This window comes from Aedes albopictus, chromosome 3 (genome assembly GCF_035046485.1).
Source record: "Aedes albopictus strain Foshan chromosome 3, AalbF5, whole genome shotgun sequence".
In the NCBI taxonomy this organism is placed as follows: domain Eukaryota; kingdom Metazoa; phylum Arthropoda; class Insecta; order Diptera; family Culicidae; genus Aedes; species Aedes albopictus.
In genome coordinates, this window is record NC_085138.1 from 121513989 (window position 1) to 121528497 (window position 14509).

The 14509-nt window shown below is 44.9% G+C and overlaps 1 protein-coding gene across 1 annotated transcript in view; it reads right to left on the reverse strand.

Moving 5' to 3' along the window:
* LOC134290339 (uncharacterized) overlaps nucleotides 1-10367 on the reverse strand; it is a 65070-nt gene extending 54703 nt beyond the window's left edge. The window contains exons 1-2 of the mRNA XM_062857456.1: nucleotides 10245-10367; nucleotides 7992-10136 (exon numbers count right to left, since the gene is read on the reverse strand). Of these exons, the coding sequence (XP_062713440.1) occupies nucleotides 7992-10136; nucleotides 10245-10367 (2268 nt within the window). The remainder of the gene's footprint in view (nucleotides 1-7991; nucleotides 10137-10244) is intronic.
* Nucleotides 10368-14509: the final 4142 nt, after the last annotated feature.

Consider the following 14509-nt stretch of genomic DNA (forward strand, 5'->3'; position numbering starts at 1 on the left):
TTTTTTGATTCCATTTAGGTCCCATATGAACTGTACAAAATTTCAGCGCAATCGGTGAAACTATAATTTAGCGCAAGCGGTTCAAAGTTTTCATAGGATTTACTATGGGAAAAGTTACACTTTCAGACTAAAAATCCCAGAGGTCGCCCCTTGTCCCATTAATTCAAATTGATCAATGCTTCTTGTAGAAATATCATTTATGAAACTTTCCTTCGAAGACCGCAAAACGATTGGATGCTTGTGGAAAAAGTTATAGATTTATTACCGATTAGTGATCCAACGAACGGCTTTTTGTTTTGTTTTATTAGCAGCACTGTAGCTGCTGCCTTGGCTGCTGCTGTTTCTGGGGGTGGTGATGCCTCCCGCCACCCCATGCAACAACGACAGCAGCAGTGCTGCTGATAAAACAAAACAAAAAGCCGTTCGTTGGATCACTAATCGGTAATAAATCAATAACTTTTTCCACAAGCATCCAATCGTTTTGCGGTCTTCGAAGGAAAGTTTCGTAAATGTTATTTCTACAAGAAGCATTGACCGATTTGAATTAAGGAGACAAAGGGCGACCTCTGGGATTTTTTGTTTGAAAGTGTAACTTTTCCCATAGTAAATCCTATGCAAACTTTGAACCGCTTGCGCTAAATTATAGTTTCACCGATTGCGCTGAAATTTTGTACAGTTCATATGGGGCCTAAATGGGATCCAAAAAGTCGACTGGAGCGAGGATTTATATTTTTCATACAAGCGTGTCTCACACTAATGGTAATACATTCAGCTTTTTATTTATGGAAAAACATTCAAAATTGGTTGAACAAAACGCAAGATATTTGAATTTTATTTAATTCCATATTTTAAAAAGTTGTAATACTCGATATTGAGCTAAAACTCAAAAACTGTTCCACTTTAAATTTTTTGAAGCACGGTTTCGAAATCAGCGCTAAATTATGCTTCAAAAATTTTGGTCGTTGACAGAAGTTCACGACTTTTGTTTTATTTTGTAAACTAGTGTATTTAAACGACAATTTTTTCCTTCTTTTAAACAGGCTATTCTTTCTAGTTTCATTATTAAAATAGTTTTTGGCAATATTTGAAAAAGATAAAAACAACATATCCGTTTCCAGTTTCCTGCTTAATTGCGATTCATCCTGATGACAATTCGGCCTAATGACCCTGCATCGTGCATTTTATAGGGATACTGGAGTAATCTTTGGGACAATTCTTGCTTGATTGATTCTAAGAAATCCTGCATAAATCCTCTTACTATCAAACAATCCTGAGGTAGATTAAGTTTTCCACAGGAGTTCTCTTGAAGAATCGGACTTCACTCTACGTTGGTTCTGACAATAATGGCTTGTGCTTTATTCATGATATTTCTTAGACCTACTTAATTACTAACACATACAAAGTTGGATTGGGGAGGGGCTTGGACGATCATACGATCGATGTGTCTTAGAACTGCGGTCAGACCAGACCGTGGGACCGCACCGCACATGCAATGCTGGCACGACGAAACTCGATCAGTTCATAAACATTCAACTCCATCGAATGCTTATCGCAGCAGCATGGCATGACAAGTGTTGTCAGGAATACTGGATATATTTACCACAATCCGGAAAAAATGATACATCTAGACTAACATGTGAAAATAACGTAATAGCCATTGCAAATTTCAGCTTCTTTCGTCCCTACTAGGCGTATTGATAATTTTTCATGAAATCTCTTACCAGCATGTAGTAGATAGAGCTTACTCTTCTCTATCTGTTAACGGAACAAGTTCTGATAAATAATTTGAAATACGCATAGGAGAAACGGAACAAGCAGGTGTTTGCAAATGTTTGTTCCGCCCTTTTTACATTGGTCTAGATATCTTAAAAGAAACCGTAAAGGAATTTCTGTTGGCAAACCTGGATGTAATCATGGAGAAAATTCTTAAGCAGTTTTTTTGGAAGAATCTTGAGAAGATTTTTTGCTGAACTCATAGCTGCAAGAATGCCTCTCGCACAAAAATTACATAATTGTTCCTCCATGGAGTGGTTTTCTCGGAATAATTCTTAATTAGGCATAATATTGAAGTTATCCCTATGTGGCTTACCAGTAAGGGGCACTGATTTTCGAAAATCAAGACAAGTGTGTGTAACCAGCTCAGATTTTACCAAAACAGCATTGACCAGCCTTTTGAGCATGGTTCATCGCGACACCTTCCAGAGCGAAATCATATATGTTAATTTCAAGAATATAGTAACTGATTGTTACTCTCTCCTACACCTGAATTTCGGAAACATGCTCCCATCCCCTTTCTCTCCTCAGATCAACAGAAAAAAATTCTGAAATATTATATTATTATTATCGACAGCTGCTGGTCCAACTTCCCTTGTTGTTTTGTTTTCGCCCTAATTCGATACAAACAACTGCTGTTTGCTGCCGCTGCTACCTACCAACCACTCGATATCTAGGGTCTTGTACCATTTGGGCAGGTGTACCTATTTTGGGCACTTGCCGCTATAACTAAATCAATTCCAAGCCGATTGATTTGAATTTTTGTATGTAGTTAGATACTGTACGTGCCCAACACTGTACAAAAATTCAAATCAATTGGTTTGAAATTGACTTAGTTATAGCGGCAAGTGCCCAAAATAGGTACACCTGCCCAAATGGTACAAGACCCTATCTCCTGCCCGTCCTGCTCCTCTCACCAACAACAGTTTCGACCTTGCGACCCTCATACTCTGAGCAGCTCAGCTGCCACCTAAGCGCCTACGATGATGGATCATAGACAAGAAGACCACCATCGAACACAGGCAACCCGGCATATCGTGTAGTTTCGGTAGTGTTTGGTTTAGCTGTAGGTTTCAACATAAAAATGAATTCGAGGAAGTTTTGCTGGCAGGAAGGCACGATAAAAGGTGAACACGTGTTTGATATTGGACCAGCCAGCCGGTGCTTCCATGTACAGTTTCGCCATGCTGCTGCTCTAGTCCTCCTCTTCTTGGCGTAACGTCCTCACTGGGACAAAGCCTGCTTCTCAGCTTAGTGTTCTATGAGCACTTCCACAGTTATTAACTGAGAGCTTCCTCTGCCAATGACCATTTTGCATGTGTATATCGTGTGGCAGGCACGAAGATACTCTATGCCCAAGGAAGTCAAGGAAATTTCCTTCACGAAAAGATCCTGGACCGACCGGGAATCGAACCCGTCACCCTCAGCATGGTCATGCTGAATACCCGTGCGTTTACCGCCTCGGCTATATGGGCCCTACTGCTCTAGTAATAATGTTTGAAAGTTTTCCAGAGATCCACCCGTAGGTGATGGCGGGGTAAAATGCGTCGGGAGATTGTAATACATAAAATGTAAGTCACTCATTGCTTTGAGTAATTTTGAAACAACTTTGCTATTTTAGCACAATATTATTCCACAATAGCAATTGAAAATACGGATTGAGCTAAACGCATGTCCCCTAGTACTGTATTGAAATGTTATCCATAGTAAAAAGCAAAGAGACGCGTTCAATCCCTTTCTCCCCTGCCAGAAAACAAAAACCGGAAATCATTCGGTGGATAGTAACGCACCACATGCACGGCACATTCCACCGTTTCACCTCCCACCGGCGCTGCAGATGATGTCATATTTCATTTGTGCCTTATTGTTTTCAATTTGTGATACAATAATGGTCACACTTGAAGTATACCCGTGCGTGGTGAACTAACTGTCCCGAAATGGGAATGTCTTCCTGGCATGCAATAAAGGTATCATTTGTTATACAGTCACCAAAAGAAGTTCTGACATTGAATTTGAAATATGTTCATCAACGCGGAAAAAACGAACAATATTAAATTCTGCAGCATTAGCAGAGGGGGTGTCCGAAACTGATGGCAACCTAGCGATAAACTGCGGGGAAACGAAGTGGAAAACCTAGCATGTCCTTTATCAATCATCGCTCGAGTCATGTTCTACACCCCGAAATGGGTCGGAGGACCAGCCGGCCTTGATTCATGCCAAGGTGCGCCATGGAACCCAATTTGTGACCATTTGCTCTCAACGACGTCGCATTAGAAAGTTAACTTCGGAAATGGTCGGGATTCACGATTCGTTTTCGCCAGGATCAAGTACATACTGGAAGGGTGGACTTCGGGTCGGATGGTAATAGGAAAAGGGAGGTGACGTGTGAGACAAATGAAGAATTTATTATCACGAATATTTGCTGCTAGTCCTTCTTCTGTCTAGATGGGCAGAAAGGCAGGACAAGCGTGGTTGAATCGTACTCGTCAGAAAAAAAGGGGTTCCGCGTGTAGAATTTTTTAGCTTGGTTGGATGAGTCCGCCCAGACTGTCCGGAATGTGTCGGTCATTTAATCAAAACCATAAATTACCGCTGAGTTTCCTCGTTTTGTTGGTTTTATTAAAAACTCAATTAGAGCGTGGAGCTGTAGCGGTTGCTTGATTGGGAAATGGTATGTAAATTTTTGTCGCATGTGGTATTTATTTTTCACCTAGGGGAAGTTAAGACTAGAACAGTAGAAAAAGTGATTCAGAAGCCTCGAGCAATCAGGTATCAGAAGCCGACTAAGAGGCACGTTGTCCTCCATTTGGGACATTTGCGCCATCGCCGTAATAATAGCCTATTTCATCATCTACCTGAGGGAAAAAGAAGGAAATAAGGATAAGGATGGGGATAAGGGCAGGTAGGGAAATAGAAAAAGAACCCTGGAAAAGGATACTAACGCATAAGCGTACCACAATGTGTTCAAACAACGCTCTGAAAAGGGCACTGTAATAACGCATAAAGCGAAAGAGAGCCTATAGCTCTTTACCACAGCGGGTTAAGAACAACAGAATATCCTGAATATTCAGGTCTCTGAAGTCAGTTTCACTTGATAAGTGTTTACCGAATATTCGGAAACGCAGTTGCGCACTGGACAGTTACATATCAAGTGATACGAAGTTCATAATCGGATTCACAGCTATGACATGCAAATGAATCAGCTTGCTGAATATGCGCCATGTGATTGCTGAATCGGCAGTGGCCAGTCAATGCTTTGACCAAAATGCTGCAGTTCTGCTTTGATAGATTTGTAAGATACTTCGCCACCATTATTGGAGATGGCTCAGTACAATATAATTTGGTTAGACGACATGACTCCAAACTATTCCAATATTATCTGTGTTGAGTGGCAGCCCAGGTGTGAATCTGAAGCTTTTCCCAACACTTCGATATCGGAATAGCTGGCTCAGGGCCAATGAAGTCAAGTGATGCTCCAGTGCGAGCTAACTCATCAGCCAATTCATTTCCAGTGATGAAAGAATGGCCAGGTACCCATACAAGGTGAACAGCGTTTGCTGAATTCAGCTCCTCGTTTTGAGTTCGACAAGCGATAACTACCTTCGACCTAGAGTTTGCCGAAGTAAGTGCTTTAATAGCAGCCTGGCTATTTGAACAGAAGTATATTACTTTGTCCATTACGTGCTGTTGAAGTGTCGATTGCACTCCTCATATAAGAACAAATATTTCGGCTTGAAACACGGTGCAGTGTCTACCAAGTGAGTAAGACTGATACAGCCTTAGCTCAAGAGAATAAACACCAGCACCGACCTTCGAGAAGGGAGCCAAAAGTGTACGATGCCGTCTAAAATACTTCTTTCCAGATATCCAGATGTCCACTCTTCTCGGGAAGGGAATTTCGTGGAAAATGTCCTATAAGGGAAATTACAAGCAATTGTAAGATCACTTGGAGCAAGTGTAACGACCCGCTTATTGCGGCCGTTACTGTAGCTCAGCCATCCCTCAGTCTCAGCAAGGTCGCTCGTTGTTTCCCAACAACCGACGTTACCTTACTTAAACTTGCTTAACTTGATATGCCCATTTGCATTTCTGTTTTGCAAAGTGTGGCAAAAATGAAAACATGCAAAACATAGAGAGCTTAAAAGGGTCTTGTGTGGCCTGTTTGCGGGGCTGTCCGTTCTGTCTGTCCGCGGTGACGGTTGTTGTTTTGTGGGTCGTCGTTGGAGGAGTCCGGTTGCCGTTTGTCGTCGCTGTATTTCTTGATTTCTTTCAAATTAAAAAGCTTCAATTCCAGGCCAGTTAAAAAAAAAAAAAAAATTGTAGGATACCTGAATCGAAGAACAACTTGGTGGAACTCGATGGGCTGGATCGACACTGGGGCTCTTCAACGGTAATTGAAAACGCGCGACATTTCATTTAAACACGCAATTTAATTGGAAACACGATTCTAACACTCTACATTTATTGACACTTATCACTAACAAAACATCTTAAACTAGCAAATTGGTCACACAGGACCGTCTTCGACCGACTTCTCTACTTAACTAACTAAAATTATTCCTACTCTCAACAAACAACCGTATTCTGATCCCAATAGCCCTGTGGTGAAATTAATCAGCTATCTGCAGTTCGGGTGATCCAATTCTCCCGCTCAGTTTCTCCAAATCGCCTCTCTTATCAACATCGATGACGTCACCGCTAGCGTGGTCGAAAGCGAAAGTGATATCCACTTGACCTGGCCTGTGCCAGCAGTAGAGCGATCAGCAGAACAATGGGATACGCAGATAGCAGTACTGCTGCTGACCAAATGATACGATGAGTGGCTTAGGGTGGTCCTCACAGACATTCTCACCCACCCAGAAATCTTCTTTCTGAACCTGAAATTAAACAAACTCCTCTTCGATTGGGATGGGAACGGTGGGAAGCTGGATTCATTTATCACAGGCATCTGATTCTGAAACAGGCAACAGGCAAAGGTTCTCGACTGCACGTTTTAGAACTCCAGTCGCTGTTTTCAGCGTTACAACTCTAACGATACTGTCAGAACCAGGGTGTACATCAATAATACGACCCATACGCCAACGCATTGGCGGCTGATTTTTGTCTTGAATTATTACCATCCTTCCAATTTCAAACTGGACAGGTGGTTTCCAACGCTTGAACCTGCCCTGTAATTGACACAGATATTCACGCTTCCATCTATCCCAGAAATGTTGAAGCTGTTGCTGGACCGCTTGATATTGCTTCAGACGATTTGAGGGTATCGATCGAAGATCAGGTTCGGGTAATGATTGTAGAGAGCTACCAACCAGGAAATGAGCGGGGGTAAGCGGCTCAAGGTCGTTTGGATCCTCTGACATCTGAGTCAGTGGCCTGGAGTTCAAACAGCCCTCTACTTGAACCAGCAGCGTAGACATATCTTCCTGAGACACCGGGCTTGAGCCGACAACCCTAAGTATGTGGTGTTTTGCCGAACGCACGGCTGCTTCCCACAAACCTCCGAAATGTGGGGAGCCAGGAGGGTTAAAATGCCAATTTATTCCTTCAGTGGCACAAAATCTAGCGACGCCCTGACGATGTTCAGACTCCTTCCAAAGGTGAAACAGTTCCTGCAGTTGGTTTCGGGCTCCAACGAAATTTGTACCGTTATCCGAAAACAAATCGGTACATCTTCCTCTGCGTGAGATAAATCGACGAAGTGCTTGCAAGAACCTCTCCGTGGACAAGTCGGAGACCAGCTCCATGTGCACCGCCTTGGTACACATGCACACAAAAATTGCTACGTAGGCCTTCACGGCAGCTCTACGTGGTGCTGGTCGTAAGTACACTGGGCCAAAGTAATCTACGCCGGCCTTGGAAAACGGACGGGCGATTGAAACCCTTGAACTCGGTAATTCTCCCATGAATTGTTGTATTTGCCGTGGCTTCGACCGGAAGCACGTCAAACATTGATGAACGACCTGCCTTGCAACGTTCCTTCCTCCAAGAGGCCAATAACGCTGTCGCACTGTCCCCAACAGAAGTTGCGGTCCAGCGTGGAGTAATCGAAGATGCTGATGCTCAAAAACCATTCTGGTTAGGCGGTGCCTTGCTGGGAGAATCATAGGGTGTTTAGCGTCTTCAGCTTCGTCCGAATACCGCAAACGACCGCCCACTCGTAGAATTTCGTTTTCGCAAATATAGGGGTGATACCAACGTAGTGGTGACCTTCTACTGACAGGTTCCTTCTTGCGGATGGCTCGAAGTTCATCCGGGAACACTTCTTCCTGCACCTTTCGAATCAGCACAAACTCTGCCTTCCGCAATTCCTCTGCTTTCAAAAATCCTTTCGGACGATTCTCTGGTACCTGAAGTGATCGTATCAACCGTTGCCAAATGGCGGCACGACGAATCAACGTCGTGTAGGAATTCGACGTGGAGAGAAATCTTTCGTTGAAATCTGCAACTGCCGATGTTGCAGTCACGACAACTGCTGTGCGCCTCCTTTCTTCCTCGCCTTCCTCTAACGGGGCTAGTTCTGAGGTTGGCCAGTTGTTCCGTGCTTCGGTTAACCAGCATGGCCCGCGCCACCAGAAATCGTTGTTGATGAGCTCTTTCGGTCCTATTCCCCTCGAAACCAAGTCAGCCGGATTGTCTGTCCCTGCCACGTGTCTCCACTCGCAACCTTCCGTGATCGCTTGGATTTTCGCTACTCTGTTTGCCACGAATACTGACCACGTCGATGGAGTAGCCTGGATCCACCGTAGAGCACACGTAGAATCCACCCAGAATGTTGTATGAACTTGAAGATTGGTAGCCTGGCGAACCTTATCGCAGAGTTGTGCAGAAAGCAAGGCACCAGAGAGCTCCAACCTCGGTATGGATTGGGTTTTCAGGGGAGCGACCTTCGATTTCGACGACAGTAGTTGAACTCTTACATTTCCAGCCTCGTCTAGACTGCGGACGTAGAGGCATGCCCCATATGCCTTCATCGACGCATCCGAAAAGCAGTGTAGCTCCACCTCGATTGCATTTGGAAGGATTACGCAACGATCTATACGAATCTCGTTGAGAATCGGTAACTGGACATGTAGTTTTCTCCAGGACTCACCCACCGTCAAAGGTAACGGTTGATCCCAGTCTAACTTCTTGCCCTTCTCATCCTCCAAAGTCCATAAAAGCTGCATGAATACCTTTGCAGCTGTCGTTGTAGCGCCGATGAATCCCAGCGGATCGAACAACGTAGCGATGATCGACAAAACCTTGCGTTTCGTAAGAACTTCATCGGGATCGACAGGTGGAATATGGAATTGGAATCGGAAAACATCACTTCCGGGTAGCCAGGTCAAACCTAGAGCCTTGACAGACGGATCAGGATCGAGATTGATCCCATCGGCCGTACGAATCGCCAAATTGTCATCGGAAATACCGTGCAGGACCTCTGCACGGTTGGATGACCATTTCCTGAGCCGAAAACCTCCACTGCTTGTCATTTCGTCCAGTTGATTTTGCAATTTCCTGGCCTCTTCCAAGTTATTGCAGCCTGTGATGACATCGTCCATGTACGTGTCTTCTGTAATCGCTTTCACTGCCAGCGGGAATCTTTCTCCTTCGTCCATGGCTAATTGGTTCAGTGTACGAGTTGCCAAGAACGGAGCCGGTTTGGTTCCATAGGTAACCGTATTCAGCTCATACACACCTATCTCCTCCACCGGAGATGAACGCCAGAGAATCGATTGGAATGGCCTATCCTCTGGATGGATGAAAATCTGCCGAAACATCTTTTCTACGTCAGCCACCAACATAATCTGCTTAGTACAGCAGCGAAGGATAATGGAGCGGAGATCCTGTTGAATCACAGGCCCTACCAGCAACGCATCGTTCAACGACAATCCTGAAGCCGTTTTGCAGGATGCGTCAAACACCACGCGGACCTTGGTGGTGGTGCTGGCCTCCTTGACCACCGGATGATGAGGTAGGAAACACCGCTTGGTGGGTTCATGATCCTCTTCGACTCTCCGCATGTGACCTAACTGCAGATATTCCTCCATGAAGTCGACGTATTGTTTCCGAAGGTTTGCGTCCCTTGTAAGCCTCCGTTCGGTGCCTAGAAAACGTCGGAATGCGATCTCCTTAGATTCGCCCAACCGAGATATGACGTTTTCTTCCTTGGGAAGTGCTACGGTATAGCGACCGTCCGCCCCTCGCTGTACAGTACTCGAAAAGATAGCTTCACAGCGAGTTTCTTCAGGAGAATAGTTTGTAGAATCCACCTCCTCCATGGACCAGAACCGGGTGAGTAGATCCTCCAAACGATCCGAAGTAGAGACATTACAGTTGATCTGCAAGCCTTGAAGTCCTTCGTCGAATCCTCCACTAATGATCTAACCAAAAACGGAGTCGTGTAAGGACGGAAGTCGCTCTCCAAGCGAAATCTTCCTACCAGAGTCGAAGAAGTCGAAAAACGATTCTATACCAAGAACGAGATCAACTCCTGACGAAACGCAGAACGACGGATCAGCAAGTTCGATTCCTTTCGGTATGGTCCAGCCGGAGATGTCGATGTTAGCCGTGGGGAGATCGGCTGTTACCTTCGGAAGCACCAGGAAACCCATCTAGCGCGAGAACTCTGACAGCCGGGAACGGATCGTGACTACAATCCTTTGGTTGACGTTGATTGCTGCCTGCCCAATTCCAAGAACCGAAATATCCACCTTGCTACGAGAAACCTTCATGCGCTGGCTGAGGCGCTCGGTGATGAAGTTACTCTCCGACCCAGAATCGAGAAGAGCACGAGCTGGGACCCTATTGCCGTTATTATCCTCAACAACGACAACTGCGGTTGCTAACAAAACCTTTGACGAGCATTGGTGAACTGTGCCTGCCACCAAACTGTCAGTAGCTGCCCAGTTAGCTACTTGTGGAGTGGGATTGGATGCCGATTGAGTGGGATTACTCGAGGACTGTGGCGCTTCCTTGGCCATGTTGCTGGTTTTAGCTGGTGCCTTCGCATTAGAGTCCCTTTCCGGTTTGAAGCAAACCAACGAGTGATGACGACCCTTGCAATTCCTGCAGGAATACTTCGACTGACATTCCTTGGCTTGATGACCCGGTCTGAAGCAGTTCCTGCACAACGAATGAGACCGCAGCAACGAATCCTTATCTGTCACTGACATTCGTTGAAAGGTGCTGCACTGGAAAAGCGGATGATTACCAGTACAAGCAAAGCAGCTTCCTCCAGAAGACTGAACGGTGTTGAAGCTGTTTTTCACTGCAGGGTTCCGTTGCCTGGATGGAGGTTGGATGGACGATCTGGTAACCTCTGCAGCCTTGGATGGTAGGGATTCCAAAATGCGTACCCGGCGCTGGAGAAATTCGATGAGTTCCTTCAACGTGTCCTGGTCCTTGGTGGAGGAGAACTCTTCCCAGCTACGACGAGTGGATGGATCCAAACGAGACGTCAGCAAATTCACGAGTAGTAGGTCCTTATAGTCCCCCGGTTGTACAACCTGGTCTAACGTTTGCACGATCTTCTCAAAGCCTTCTACTAAACCGTGCAACTCAGAGGCGGATTCCTTGGGAAGAGCAGGCAACTTGAGGAGGGATTGGATTTGCCGCTTCTTCAACACCTTGCTGTTGTTATACCGTTTGGTCAGCATTCCCCAAGCGACCTGATAGTTGGCAGCCGTGAGTTGGAGCGAATCGATCATTGTTTTTGGTTCCCCTTGTAGACAACCCTTTAAGTAATGAAACTTCTCTACGTCGGGCAAATCTGTCTTCCAATGGATCAGGGAAGTAAACAGATCCCGAAAACTTAACCATTCATCAATTTCCCCGTTAAATGTTTGGAGCTTAATCTGCGGAAGGCGGACGTGTTCGAGTGTGGCTGGCAACGGAGGATCACCGCGAATGGATTGATTTAAATTAGCTGGTTCCTGCCTACTCCTAGCCTGATCAGTTAAAATAGACTTAACCTCATAGTAACGGTCACTAAACTCTTGCCTCTGCTTATCGAGTAGATCACCGTCCTCGTCATCATCGTCGAAATCTTCGTGGGATTGGATTTCAACGAGAGTTGCACCATACCTTTCCCACAAGTCGTCGATTTTCTCCAACCGAAGGAGAATTTGGGTTGCTGAAGTAGATTCCTGGATTTTCTCGGAAAACCGACGAATTCGTTGAAGGCTGCTTCAATCTGCTTCAGTTTGGTCATCAGCAACTTCAGACTCGATTTCTTCTTAACGGACGACTTCTTGGTTGGCGCCATCTCTCCTCAATGCAGCGGTAGTAGTGCGAGACGGAAAGAGAGATGATGTAGTATTCCGTGGAGTCCGTGTGCTTCGACGGACATACACTATTCTAAATTAACTGACCTTCACAACGAACGACTTCGCAAATCAAGAAGATGTTCAACGATACCAGATGGTTTAGCTTCAGCGGTGCAGTTCTCAGGATTGACGCCAGGCGATTCTCATTGGTAGGAATGATGAACGAAGAGGAAAGGAAACCAGCATGTAGTAATCAAAATTTCGTCCAATCCCGACTGGACATATACTGAGGCGCTCACCTAGAGGAACCAACAGCTTCACTGTAGTCCAATCGGTTGAAAAACTTAAACTCCAAATACAACAGTTCAAAATCGGCAACATCAGTTTCAAATCGCCAGTCGTTAAACTCCACTCAATTTATGGTATGGGATGAGAAAAAGGGGAAAATCCAAATGTAGCATCAAATATATTCGGCTTCGGCCGGGCATATACTGCGGTCAACTCACCCAGAGAAACCAACAGCGGTACAGACCCAGCGAAATCCAGTACTCCAATCAAATCGTCAAATTTCACCGAAATGCTCGGTAGGAAATCAGGTAACCGTCCACACAAACGAAGAGGATAAAATTCAATCAAAAACGTGCATTTCTGCTGTCCAAGCTTAGACAGACATATAGCTAGTTCTTGCACTAACCTGGACAAAATACAACGGCGCCTCCTCTTCTAGTGGATTCCTTCAGTCCTCAGTTGTCTCGGGTGCTCAATTGGCCGTGAATCTGGGTCGGGCGATGCTCTCGATACAGGATACAGTTGACCGTGGTTTGTATACTCCGATTCAAATCTCATTCACAGCTCGAGTGGGGACGGCTGTCGGAAATTGTTGCAGATGTAGCACAGTAGCGTGGGAATTCCGGCTTCCCAGGATCGGTTGGTCATCAGAGGTCCAAAATTCGTGATCGAAGAGTTGATGTCCAGAGAAAGTGGTCGAAAAGCAATGTTAGAATCACGGTATGTGAAGCTTCGGTAGGACATACACTAAAGGTATATTTACCTGGAGAAACAGGAATCCGATCCGACGTTAGTGTCCAGTCCAAACCGAAAGCTTTTCCGAAACTCCAAATGTCCCGAAGTCCTTAGGCAGTGTCCGGAATCCAGATGGCGCTTATCCAAGCGGTGCGTAATTTCCTTGACAAAGGATTCCTTGATGATGGCGATGGTACAATTATCACTCGCTAATTATCCCGCGAGATGATGGCGACACTCCTTTCTTCAGTGGGGGCATAATGGAACAATTGATGGCGTGTTTTCGTCGTCCTGTGGCGCCAATCGAGTATTCGGTCTAAACATTGGCAGGGTCCTCAGGTATCCGGTTCGAAGGACCAATTTGTAGGATACCTGAATCGAAGAACAACTTGGTGGAACTCGATGGGCTGGATCGACACTGGGGCTCTTCAACGGTAATTGAAAACGCGCGACATTTCATTTAAACACGCAATTTAATTGGAAACACGATTCTAACACTCTACATTTATTGACACTTATCACTAACAAAACATCTTAAACTAGCAAATTGGTCACACAGGACCGTCTTCGACCGACTTCTCTACTTAACTAACTAAAATTATTCCTACTCTCAACAAACAACCTATTCTGATCCCAATTCGAGAATTCGAAGGTACGCTGCTGCCACCTGGAAAAAGTTTACTGTATGCGTGAAGGATCGATTTTTTAGCATGGGGAAGCATAGGAAGCCAGTTTTCAAATGCTTCTAAAAAAATCAAAACAATATTTAATTAAAAGTGGGTTGGTGTACGTGATGAGAAATTCAATTAGCAAACTTTTTAGCATATAATTTTGATTAAAAAGCTTTTTCCCAGATTAAGTACTGGTTGTGTAGAAAACGAATATTCTTAACCCGTACATCAATCCGTTTTTAATTAAATAATGTTTTGAATTTTTTAGAAGCATTTTAAAATTGACTTCCTATGCTTCCCCATGTTAAAAAATCGGCGCTTCACGCACATGGTCAACTGTGGTAATTTGCTTCGTAGTCCCCAATAGCCCTGTGGTGAAATTAATCAGCTATCTGCAGTTCGGGTGATCCAATTCTCCCGCTCAGTTTCTCCAAATCGCCTCTCTTATCAACATCGATGACGTCACCGCTAGCGTGGTCGAAAGCGAAAGTGATATCCACTTGACCTGGCCTGTGCCAGCAGTAGAGCGATCAGCAGAACAATGGGATACGCAGATAGCAGTACTGCTGCTGACCAAATGATACGATGAGTGGCTTAGGGTGGTCCTCACAGACAGAAAGCTTAAATTGAATCTTCTATTCAAATCTGATCGTTTGATATGCTGGTTAGCATGAATTGACCAACATTACAATTATTGGAAGCAAAAGTTTGATTCTCGCGCAAAACGTAACGCGTGGAATGTATCCATTACGGATTCGATTTTCCGGTAAAAGAACAACAGATGTTTTACTCGGA